Source organism: Branchiostoma belcheri, unplaced genomic scaffold (assembly GCF_001625305.1).
Source record: "Branchiostoma belcheri isolate BF01 breed outbred unplaced genomic scaffold, Haploidv18h27 scaffold50, whole genome shotgun sequence".
Classification (NCBI taxonomy): domain Eukaryota; kingdom Metazoa; phylum Chordata; class Leptocardii; order Amphioxiformes; family Branchiostomatidae; genus Branchiostoma; species Branchiostoma belcheri.
In genome coordinates, this window is record NW_017804132.1 from 1,336 (window position 1) to 14,525 (window position 13,190).

At 40.9% G+C, this 13,190-nt stretch overlaps 1 protein-coding gene across 1 annotated transcript; it reads left to right on the plus strand.

The window, feature by feature from the left end:
- Positions 1 to 1,172: 1,172 nt before the first annotated feature.
- LOC109480270 lies at positions 1,173 to 11,505 on the plus strand. The gene is made up of 9 exons (XM_019782420.1): positions 1,173 to 1,319; positions 3,506 to 3,643; positions 3,908 to 4,188; positions 4,345 to 4,426; positions 4,893 to 4,901; positions 5,238 to 5,429; positions 10,260 to 10,480; positions 10,674 to 10,755; positions 11,089 to 11,505. Exons 1-9 carry the CDS (start codon positions 1,259 to 1,261, stop codon positions 11,337 to 11,339), a joined length of 1,317 nt encoding a protein of 438 aa, XP_019637979.1. The 5' UTR covers positions 1,173 to 1,258; the 3' UTR covers positions 11,340 to 11,505.
- The last annotated feature ends 1,685 nt before the right edge of the window (positions 11,506 to 13,190 follow it).

Here is a 13,190-nt window from a genome sequence, read left to right on the forward strand (position 1 = left end):
TGCCCCCGGGCCGGCCCGGGACTCCCGCGCGGCCACGTTCGAACGCGTTCTGTAACCCGATACCTCCCTAGTAATGCGACTTTTAGCCTAGCAACCGACCGCCGTGAGGCTTCCGTGGGTATAAGTCTTAACTTCCAATCGACGAAAGATCTAATGCTCTACCAAGACACCAACATTTCAAAACCTCTCACAGGAGAGAACAAGATCAGGTTAAACAATCGGTGACCATTCGTGCTCTTAGTACGTCGGCAGAATGTGAGCGTCTGCGCGAAACTCGGATTTTCACGGTTCTCGTTGGATGTTTGGGCAACGTTGCATAAGAATTTTGCCAGTTGCAGATGGTATCATTTCCGACACAAGATTTGACGAGTATAGACGGGATGTCATCCTTAATTACGCGAATACGACCTTAGACTAGACGTTCTGATGAAGTGCTATGTACAATACATTACGAGTTTCGCGCAGGCGTAGTGCGTTCTGCCGATGCGACGTCCTGGTACTCTTCAAGTGCCCCATAGTTATAATGACTGGTCCTGGCGCCATGCCTCACACACGGACCAATTAAACACGATCTCCCTTACAACACCGGCCATATCTGTGATTAGTGATGAATATGGTCCGGACTGTTTCCAATGACGTCATATCTCATATGACTCTGATCACCGTGCCACAACATTTGCGAATTAAGGAAGTCATTAAGATACTGGTCTCATGGGATTAGATTTAACACAAATATTGACACCAGGACATGTTGACCCAACAAAGGAGTCATCGTGCTACTGTACTTTTTTTATGTGAAAACACTCGAAAGACCATTTTCTGCAGGAATGGCGGGTACCTGTGCCACTATAAACTCAATTGGCACCGTTAGCACACGATCCTTCGTAATCGTTTGACATAAGGAACAGCTCTACGCTCAAACGGTCCGGTGAGTAATGTGTACATAACCTCGGCAGTTTTATTACCTGGTCATGTGAACTACTGAGGTTACTAGTAATTTACCAGCACCTTTAATAAACAGGTGAACGATAAGAGGCTAAGGCGGGGTCAACGTTTTTATGACAAGTCCGATAATTGCTAAGCAGTGTGTCAAAAACCAGAGGGTAGTTTGTTTTATGACGCGTTAGAAACCACGTCCTGACGCATTCTTGCACGTAGGTTCACATACCTACATGTATGTAGTTAATAGGCTGGGATTGTAGTCAATTCACGCCAAGCGTAGAGTCTATGAACTTGTATTGCTGTTGTGTTGGTCATCATGAGGCTTGCAGTATCCATCCTTCTCTTTTTCGCATGGTTTTCCCTTGCCGCCGATGCAAGTAAGTACGGTGTTCATATCCCAAACTCAGGTGGTATTAAGGCCATCTGCGAAGTGTTTTCTGAAACCCTTCAGATTCTTGAGTATCTCAAGCTGTTTGTCAAAGGGAGGTATTCCGTACTTATTTCTTATAGTAGATCCTACGTCAGAATTGGATGAAGATCACATCAATTGTACAACTGTGTACCAGTCATCCTCATCGATGCATGTTCTGTTGCCTCTTGTGGTTTGTTTATTGTTTGTTTATTGTTTGTTTATTTCAGTTTGCACATAAAAATAAAAACAGTATGTAATGAATATATACAACCAAATGTGCGGGAGAACCCAAAAAACCTAAGGGTTTATCGAGTGGGTTCTCCTAAAATCCATTTGTTTTTATGACCTCTTTTTACACACGTGTATTGTAAATAAGTTACAACGAAACAAATTAAATCAAAATGACTAATTGACTAAACAAAAAAGTAAGACTATCAAAAATCAAAAACATGTCAAATTGAACAAACAAAAATTCCATTAGTCAAATCATAAGTTATTATGCATAAGAGCAAATGAAAGGATAAACATAAGAAAGCAATATTAACACAAAATCAAATAAACGTAGCATAAGAAAACAAGGAAAACAAAAGCAAATCAAGAAGTGGTAGATGGCGTCCCTATCAGGTCAATTTTTAGATATCTTTTGAAAGTTGGAAGGGGTTCCATCTGCACTTTTACTTGATTAACTCCTTTATATCACTTGATGTGACATTATGATCTGTAACGAGTGCAACCAGCTAGTTTCAGTATTTATCCAATTTCCTATGTGTGTACTTTATGGTTACAGAACGACAGCTCCCCGAGTTGTACAACGCTGGAAACTCTATGATGTTTAGAAATGAGTCAGCTTGTATTATACTGTTGTTTTCGGTTTTGCCACCATGACGTTTAGATTAAAAGCTTTCCTTGTATCTTCATACCATATGTGCCGTCATGGTTTGTCTAGTGAACAGGTTTATGAAATGATATTAAGCCATACGGCGGCTCATTCCACAGCCATTTTATCTAATATACTAATGAGGCATTAGGCCACACTGATTTGATATTATGGATGACATCCTCTGAAGACCCCCAAACTAGTGCGCGCGGGCGAATAAAAAAAATTCCGGCCAAAAATAAAAATGCTACTAAACCACAGGAATACAAAGATCGTATTGTGAATTTGAGGCAGTACATAGGGACGTATACGACAAGCCGGCACATGTTGGCTTTTTGCGGAATGTACTGAGTTCTTGAGTCGTGGAGCTTCGCGTTAGTAGCCTGGGTGCCATCCTCTAAAGTTACCGTCACCGTATTGTCGCTAACTACCATGGACTACGCAAGCCTAGAGCCAGGCCAGAGCCTTGGAGGACGTGATCTTTTTTTTTTTTTGGAGAACAGGCGAAAATCAATGCGCGCGCGGATGTCATCCATAAAATTAAGTGGTGTAGCCTTGGAAGTTTATGACGTTCGTTCAAAACAGCCCCATATAAAACGATAAGATGGCTATACTTTGATAGCACAGTTCCATTGGCGAATTTGATATTTGCAACTGAACCATGACATAAGGTCTCATTCATGTATTACTCCGAGTGTAACCCCTAAAAGAGTACCAAGTCAAAAACTAAACGGCTGTATGAACGGGTGTTTTTATTGGTGAGAATTTCCCCTTTAGCCATCCCAACTGATGTAAAGCGTCAAAGCGGTGAAAGCTTGTTTGTAACTGATGAAATTAGGACATAATTGTCGGCAGCCGCGCGCTAGGTCGGACGTGCACAGTCCAGTGTTGTGAGTTGTGCGGTCGTAGGTTTGCAGCGCGGGAGGGCCTCTTGCGGGCAGCCGCTAGTTGCAGTTTGTAATTCCCATAAAAGGGGATTGTGTGTATAGAAGTCGTTGGCAATTTTTTTATGAGACGTAGACTAAGTGTGCTCAACATAGCATGAAAGATATCAATTAATTTAATGTAGGATCATAGGGAACACGGTCTCGTAAGTCACTCATTAATGCATGGTTTCTAATGTATGGAAAAAACTCATGAATGAGACCATAATTGATTTCCTTATAGGCATATAATAAGTAATACTAAGTTCATTGTGATTGCTGTCTGTGACAAGGTAAAGTATTACCGGGTTGACTCATATTCTGATCTTCATTTTCTATGAACCGTTATAGTTGACCTGGACACCGATGACCAGTACAGATGTTCTTTTGACGCCGATATTTGTGACTGGATGACAGAAGGACCGATCTACAATGGACCAGGGAATTGTGATCCCGGATGGCCGACTGATGCAGTTGATGGCGCTACCGGTGAGTTTATATTTTTCATTCATCTTTTCTTCGACATGAATGCTAGGTGACAGATATACTTGTGCCCTGCCACTATGATAAACATATGATATACAAGGATCCAATAGCATTTTCAGTGGTTATAAGTCAACACTGCATGCAAGTGATCTTAGCTTTCTTGTTTAAATCTAAGTAAACATGGGCAAGTATGTCTTCAAACCTAATCTACAGATTACTGCCTTATCTATTGTATACAATGCCTCAACTTTTGTTACTCTGCTCCAGCTCCCGGTACGTACATGTGTTTCTACCTAGAGCACCTACCGACGGTCTTCCCAGGTCTAGGCCGAGCCCGACTCATCAGTCCAATCATCAGTGTTACTCAGCACGTGGTGTTGGGTTTCTCTGTTGGCACCGTGAGGCCGCCGACCTCCACGTACCTCAGAGTCCTCCTGGTGAACGAGACCGGTACCAATGGTACGGAAACTCTGCTGTGTTCGACCTCTGACCTCCTGTATCCATTCCAGCGAATATACGTCGGGATTGTACAGCCTGGACCTTACAGGGTGAGTGTTTTATTGATTAAATCCCCATTGTCAAGTGTCTAATATCCCAATAATATGATCTGGTTGTCTTTCTTTTTGATGGAGGGGGGGGGGTTAATTTCAGCCATGCAGTATTCAATATGCAAGGATTTGATAGTTTTCTGTTTTCTGTTTCAGATTGTGATTGAAGGTATTCCCGATCCTCCCTTCTATCCGAACTTTGGTATTGACGAATTGGCACTGGCAGTCGTTGAAAATGGTGAGCATTATCTCCATCAATACGGTCGTATCTTGGCTATCTTTCGACATCAAATTCAAAATCTGAGACAAAGGTAAGGACACTCCCATTCACACACCATTTACCTCTTTGTTTCTTATCTGAAGATCATGGCAGCGCTAATTCCAACTCTTTATTTTTCAGCTACGGCAAACGTGGGCGCACAAACGACTACATGTTCCACTGTGCTGGTCACCACACCCCGTATGACAACTCGGCAATACAACACAACACTCCCTATGACCAGTGGTCAAGATGACACTACAATGCCCTTGGTTGTTAGTCAGGATACGACAACACTTTCTAGTAGTCAGGAGACGACCAAACAGCCCATGACGAGTAGCCACTATACGACCATACTACCCGAGACAAGCAGCCAAGGGACGCCCTATGACCCAAGGCCAATGACCAGTAGTCATGATAGGACAACCTTTTCCGAGACTAGTAGTCAGGACACGTCCACATTGCCTCTGACCATCGGTAAAAATACGGCCACTGTTCGCACGACCAGTATTCAAGGTACGTTCAGTCTTCTTACGACAAGTGCTAAGGATGAGATCAACACACGTCTCCGAAAAACAGACGTTTTTTTTAAAGAAATCCGGACGATCCTCCATTAGAAATCTAGCAATATAATAGGGCCCTTATGAATATAAATGTAAATCGTCCCGCTCTTTTAAAAACGTTATGGTAATTAAGACTACTGTTTTCCTTTGCTTGGGTAGTTGTTTGTTGAGAGGGAGAACTAATTAATATAATTTGTCTGGTGTTTGTCATTTCTGTCATGTAATAGAAGCGGAAACAGGATGCACATGTCCAGCGGTGGTTACTGAATGTCCACGCCAGGTCACTACCTCACCCGAAAGAAGCCCTGGTTCATCTTCATCCGGTGTAGACCCCGCAGTGTGTGCAGGAATCGCCATCACCGCTGCTGCTGTGGGAGTTGTGGTTGGAGTTCTGGCCACGCTTCTGATACAGCATCTTCGGAATATGAAAGGCAAGTAAATGAAATCATCGGGGCTTTCTCAATATGTATAACTTTTCTTGCTTGTCTGTATTAGAACATCCGTTTCAAGCGTAACGGGCTTTCTTGAATGTCATATGTCATCTTCAGGCAATTCTCATGTTTATTGTGTTTTATGTATATTTTGCGTATAATGTGATTCTGATCATGATACAATAAAACAAACGATACAATTAATAAAATTGTAATTAACAGCACAAAAATATGTATTGGGGCCGGCATGGAATCTAAACCTGTTTGTTGCCACTGTCTGTATCAACTGAATCATTTTATTCTATCTGCTTGCCCAGATTTGAATAATGTCATTTTGCCATTTGCAGAAGTGTCGGAGGTATACGAAGATGTGGTCAACAGTACAGCTAGCCCAGGTCCTCAGCAGTCTCCATCAAATCCACTGTACGACATCCCCATGGGTAGCCTGCCTGCACGTCCAGAGTCAGAGACTGTTTATCAGGAGTTGAGGCCACCAGTGTATGAACATCTAAGGAAAAACTGAGAAGACAGTGCTCGGAATTTGACAATAACTACAACAATGTATGGCTATCTTGATATACTGTATAAAACTGTTTGAGGTTAACCTGTTTATTGTACAGGCGTTTGTTGACTATTGTGTAAAGCAAATCAATCACTCAATTCATTAAAGATATCAACACTGTTGCATGCAGACTTCACTCTTTCTCAGATAACTCAGTTAAGTTGAGGATGTCTGTTGTACCTGTATGTTTTTACCCCTAGTCCTGTGGTAGCGCGTGCAGAATATCCGCTTCAACTAACCGCAATCAGTTTGTATACTGGCAGAAAGTAGATGTCAAAGAGCCACGAGCCAATAAAATAACATACACAACATTTCGTCATCTGGCCAGCTAAACTACTGGACAACTGTCGCCTTCAACCAGACACCTGGAAGATAAGAACACCCAGAGTTAATTGGACTGATAGCTGCCAAGCTAGATGTCAAAATCAATGTGTGCGTAGCCGTGACTCATTAGCAACTTAATCGTAAAGTATCCATGCACATAGGTCACAGTATTGATGTTTGGGGCATCCAGATGTGGGTAACGTTAATTGGACTGATAACTGCCATAGAAAATGTGAAAATCAGTGTGTTTTGTTGTGACGTGTTATTAGTAACAACGTCCGGTAGACGTATCCCGGGCGACACACAAGGCCAAACGCGTCAGTTTGGGAAGTGACGAGGTACCGGAGGAACTGTTTTTTAAATCGGCATGAAACTTGCTCTGTCTTCACTCCTCCTGTGCCCGTGGTTTGTCTACGTCAGCCACTTCGAGTAAGTTACGACCCACTAATTGCACGTAATATTCGACCTTGTTACGTATATACATGACATGGGTTCTCTGTAGGTTTGTCCCGCATACTCGGTATACTACTAGTGGGAATACATGAGAGTGTTCTGCTACGTCCCGAGCATTCGTTTGAAATTTGTTTGAATTCCTTTTCATCATTATTCCCCCAACCGTTTGACTGAACCATCAAAACATATTGTGTCGTAGACGATATCAGTAGTTTATTGACCTCTATATGAAGGATTATTTCTTCCTAACAAAAGAGGTCATATAAAAATATAGATAGGTGGATGTAGCCGTACATACAATATGTCATACTTCAAATTTTAAAAACCATTAACACTTATGTTGTGTTTTCAAATAAGAACTATCTCAAGAATAGGGCAATTTTATATGATGATAAGGGAGTAGGAAACACCTAACAAAGGCTTTTTTCGTTTTATTTGTGGCAATTACTGTATTCGGATGTACTTTTGTCTTGGGGGCAGGTTGATCACGTTAGAAGCTATAAGTGCGACTTTAATATACGCTAACGTTGCTGTTAAACTACTTTAAGTTGGTGGTATGTACCATCGTGCACGAACATGGTGAAATTTTATTGNATATTTTGCGTATAATGTGATTCTGATCATGATACAATAAAACAAACGATACAATTAATAAAATTGTAATTAACAGCACAAAAATATGTATTGGGGCCGGCATGGAATCTAAACCTGTTTGTTGCCACTGTCTGTATGAACTGAATCATTTCATTCTATCTGCTTGCCCAGATTTGAAATAATGTCATTTTGCCATTTGCAGAAGTGTCGGAGGTATACGAAGATGTGGTCAACAGTACAGCTAGCCCAGGTCCTCAGCAGTCTCCATCAAATCCACTGTACGACATCCCCATGGATAGCCTGCCTGCACGCCCAGAGTCAGAGACTGTCTATCAGGAGTTGAGACCACCGGTGTATGAACATTTAAGGAAAAACTAAGACAGTGCTCGGAATTTGACAATAACTACAACAATGTATGGCTATCTTGATATACTGTATAAAACTGTTGAGGTGTTTGAGGTTAACCTTTGTTTATTGTACTAGGCGTTTGTTGACTATTGTGTAAAGCAAATCAATCACTCAATTCATGGATGTCTGTTGTACCTTTATGTCTTTACCCCTAGTCCTGTAGTAGCGCGTGCAGAATATCCGCTTGAACTAAACCGCAATCAGTTTGTAAACTGGCAGAAAAATAATATACACAACATTTCGTCATCTGGTCAGCTTAACTACTGGACAATCGTCGCCTTCAACCAGACACCTGGAAGATAAGAACACCCGGAGTTTATTGGACTGATAGCTGCCAAGCTAGATGTCAAAATCAATGTGTGCGTTGACGTGAGTCATTAGCAACTTAATCGTAAAGTATCCATGCACATAGGTCACAGTATTGATGTTTGGGGCATCCAGATGTGGGTAACGTTAATTGGACTGATAACTGCCATAGAAAATGTGAAAATCAGTGTGTTTTGGTGTGACGTGTTATTAGCAACAACGTCCGTCAGACGTATCCCGGGCGGCACACAAGGCCAAACGCGTCAGTTTGGGAAGTGACGAGGTACCGGAGGAACTGTTTTTTAAATCGGCATGAAACTTGCTCTGTCTTCACTCCTCCTGTGCCCGTGGTTTGTCTACGCAGCCACTTCGAGTAAGTACGACCCACAATTGCACGTAATATTCGACCTGTACGTATATACATGACATGGGTTCTCTGTAGGTTTGTCCCGCATACTCGGTATACTACTAGTGGGAATACATGAGAGTGTTCTGCTACGTCCCGAGCATTCGTTTGAAATTTGTTTGAATTCCTTTTCATCATTATTCCCCCAACCGTTTGACTGAACCATCAAAACATATTGTGTCGTAGACGATATCAGTAGTTTATTGACCTCTATATGAAGGATTATTTCTTCCTAACAAAAGAGGTCATATAAAAATATAGATAGGTGGATGTAGCCGTACATACAATATGTCATACTTCAAATTTTAAAAACCATTAACACTTATGTTGTGTTTTCAAATAAGAACTATCTCAAGAATAGGGCAATTTTATATGATGTTAAAGCAGTAGGAAACACCTAACAAAGGCTTTTTTCGTTTTGTTTGTGGCAATTTCTGTATTCGGATGTACTTTTGTCTTGAGGGCAGGCTGATCACGTTAGAAGCTATAAGTGCGATTTTAATATACGCTAACGTTGCTGTTAAACTACTTTAAGTTAGTGGTATGTACTATCGTGCACGAACATGGTGAAATTTTATTGCCTTGACACCAATAATGATTAACGTTACATTATTTGGAGACTCGTACCGAATAAATCTATATATACGTGGCAGATAACGTTTAATTGTGGCATTGTTGTTATGTCCACATTCTAGGTTACGGACCAGGGTCAATTAAGATATTACAAGATAAAAATCATGATTTATATTACTAGCATGAAGTTTAATCTGAGTTTGTAAAATATATAATGAGAAATAAACTTATAAAAGAATTTGACCTACGGGAATTTTCGACTGAATTTCTCGGTCTTCATCAGATATTTGATCAAAGTACTGTAGACACGTGACAGTGGGTCAGATAGCTGATGAAGGCCGATAATGTGCCAAATTCTTTAAGAGTTAGAGAACTTTGAGTTTACGTCTCATTATGATTTATATTTCATCCTTTCATATTTCATTCTTCCTAGTTGACCTCGACACGGCTGACCAGTACAGATGTTCCTTTGATGATGACGTCTGTGACTGGACAATAGACGGTCCGATCTCACACGGGGCAGGGGGATGTGATCACGGATGGTCGACTAATGCATTCAATGGAACTAATGGTTTGTGCCTATAGACACTTATATTTGCTTACATAGAGAGAAACTTACATTTGGCGCCAACGATAGAGTGTTTATCGCTTTCTTTGTCACATAAAAACGCCCTAATCAGTATAATATAAATCAGTGACACATGTCATGATACGAACATGGTTTGGTCACACCCGGCACGTTATGACTTTTTACTTACCACGCAGTAATCTAAAACACATTAACAACGTTTCTTATCGACGCTTTTGTTAACGATATGAAGCCGCACATTTTCTCTAGATTAAAGGTCTATACAGGTCTCCCCTTGATTGGTATAGTGTTATATGATGTGGTCTTGTGCCATTTATAGGCCACGTGCCCTCCATTCATAAGACTCTATTTACTGGTGAAAAGAAGAGTGGATTCATTCAGTCAAGCAACAATGCAACTGCTATCTTTCACAACAGAGTCGTCCCTTAGTAAGAAATCTTGAGGCGCATAGCTCCCGTTTAGGCTGATAGTGATAAGACAAAAGTTACTAGCAAGGAGCTTACATGGACATATAAGCTCCTTGTTACTAGTTTGCCATGTTTGAACTTTTAATTCCAGATCCTGGCGAGTACATATGTTTTTACTTGGAAACCCTACCAATGATTGGCACCAACCAAGCTAGATTCATCAGTCCAACCATCAACACAACTCTTCATGTGGTCCTGAGCTTTGCTATCGGCACTGTCAGGCCGCCTAACGCAAACTACATGAACATCATCATGGCGGACGAACATGGTGGAGAATCGCTGGTGTGTTCGACCTCTGACCTCCTGTTACCATGGCAACGTGTGCGAGTAGGGTTGTGGCAGCCTGGTCCTTACAAAGTGAGTGCCTGCATAAATATGTATTATACTAGCTATTGTCATAATACTGTAAAAATAGACTTGTCCGTTTTTTTGTCAAAACTTCTTTGAATTAGCTCTAAGGGCCGACCGATGATAATGAGGATATTGATTCTCGGTACAGCCATGAGTATTATTCCTAGTCAATATCTGTCCGTCTTTTTCTCTATCTCAGGTCATCATTGAGGGGATTCCAAATCCTCCCTTCTACCCAAACTTTGGTATTGACGACTTGACGCTTACCGCTGCTGCCCCTGGTGAGTATTGTGATCTCATCGGTAGGTTTCCTACCGTGACCTATCATCATTTAGACCCCACTTACACATGTAGTTGTCAGTCGTATTTTATGGGAAAACATGTCATATTTCAAGGATTATAGGTTCATCAAACGCATACTTATTCTTTTCTTTATTTATTCAACATCACATCCGAAGCTAGGCACTGATTTTCGGTTGAGTGAGCAAATGGAAGTAAAATTTGTCTTTTCCAAGGACATAACACCGGGGCCTGAAAGGAATTTGAACCCAGAACCCTCGGATTCAACAACCCTATCCACCATTCCTCATGAGTGTGCGATCTTTATTTTGCAGGTACTACGACCGTGGGCGCGCCTACAGCTGAATGTTCCCTGCAGATGACGACTCCTGCCCTGACGACCGCTGCAAAACCCGAACAGGGAGGGAATGATGGCCCGACAGACATCGTTCTCGTTCCCATCGTCCTGGGATCAGCGGGAGGCCTGCTGGTCCTGGCGGTCTCCGGGGTCTGTCTTTGGAGAAAATACGGCAGAAAAGTCACACCAGAAAAACATCCCCATGTTCGTAGTCAAGTCCTCCAATGAACCTTGAGTAGAAAAGGTTTTGTGTGTTTTTTTGTTCGTTTTGCACAATCAGGAAGCAACCTTTAGGTGTCACACACGTGGTTTTTACAGTATAAGCTGCATAAGACCGGACTGTCAGTTTTGAACCACTCACACCGGGAAGCACCCCAACTAGGTATTTCGATACATGCAATGGATGTTAGAAAATGACTGTCGGAAGCGTGACTCTATTCAAAGGTTGATGTGTGGCTCCTCAAATACCATATGAATCTTGCTACAACTGCTACATGTCTTATTTTTGTTGGTGTCAGTTTTTGTTGTTTGTGAAGACCATAGCCCCTCGAGGTAGGCGTAGTACGTTCTGCAGACGTGCTTCCACTGTCCCACCTGAAAACCCAGACATAATACATTTAGTATCAATTAATCGCATAGATAAGAAGATGAATTATTGCCAAGTGGCATAGCATGCGTGCAAACATGGTATTTTAACCATTCCCAAAAATCGCTCAAATTACCTCATTGAGGGCTTGTTTGGAAGAGGAACGATTTCCGCAGATTTCTGTCTTAGGGATTTTTTAAATTTATTTTTTATTTATTTATTTATTTATTTGCATGTTCATGCCCATGGGGCTAAATGCATACATCAGAAAGTGATGTTACATGTACATCAATCTGAGTAACATGATACATAAGATACAAGAATAACAGAATAACAGAATGACGTAACGTCTTAACAACTACTAGTCAGAGAATAAACTAAACTAAGCCTTAAGGATTTCTTCTCTCTTTTTAAAGCAAGTGGAGATAAACTCACAAAGTTTTTCTATTGTATGGTCATTACTGGAGGACATGAGATGACTGAATACCTCTTTCTTTGTTCTACCTTTATACAGTTTGTCTAAGTGGATTGTTCTAAATAGTGTGTCACGTTCAATATCAAACAATTTACAATCAAGTACAAAATGTATTTCATCTTCTACACTACCAGAGTTACAAACCTTACAGAGTCTATCTTCTACAGGAGTCCGGTTATGTCTGCCGGTTTCTATGTGTAAATTATGGTCACTAATTCGTAGTTTTGACATGGTCCGGCGATGCTCGGGATTTGGGATACTTAGGTATTTTTCTTTATTATATGTAACTTTGAACAGTTTGTATGTTCTTAATTTGTTGCCTTGGTTGTTTCCTCGGCCGTTTGAATTTAATTCAGAATAGAATTTCTGTATAAAAATATCTTGTAGTCTTTTCTTAAAATCAAGTGAATAAGCAGACAAGTTCAGACTGTTGTTTGTAAATAGAAAGGCGTAACCGGACTCCTCTAACATTTTTCTTACATTAGACAGCCAGCAGGGTACATGTTGTCGATCTAGGTCTTATGTCGATCTAGATCTATTAATATGGCCGCGATTATGAATTATCGGTATTTAAAGTTAAAACACTGCGTTTTTAGCTCTTCTTTTGACTGTAAGTCGAGTTTTAGTTAAAAAATAAAAATCCTAAGACAGAAAGTTTAAATTTACTGTAATATTTCTAAAAATCCAAAAAATTTAACCTTATTTTTAATTTTCGGGGCCTCTTAAAATCAGTTGTTTGGTTCTCGTGAACCCTTTTTGAAATCCGAAATTGATCTCATTTGGAAGCAAATGTACACAAAGTGGAGCAAACGCAGTGCAAGAATAACATTTGAGGTAAACAAAATCACTTATTACATTTTATTTTGACAAGTATTTACTCTCCAATTACTTTTGTTTATTTTCAAATTTTACCCGTTGCCCCCGGGCCGGCCTGGGACTCCCGCGCGGCCACGTTCGAACACGTTCTGTAACCCGATACCTCCCTAGTAATGCGACTTTTAGCCTAGCAACCGACCGC

Coding starts and splice junctions, on each gene's coding strand:
- LOC109480270 (XM_019782420.1), top strand. CDS start 1,259: ATGAGGCTTGCAGTATCCATCCTTCTCTTTTTCGCATGGTTTTCCCTT. Junction 10,481..10,673: donor GGCAGCCTGGTCCTTACAAA/GTGAGTGCCTGC, acceptor TCTCTATCTCAG/GTCATCATTGAGGGGATTCC. Junction 10,756..11,088: donor GCTTACCGCTGCTGCCCCTG/GTGAGTATTGTG, acceptor TTTATTTTGCAG/GTACTACGACCGTGGGCGCG.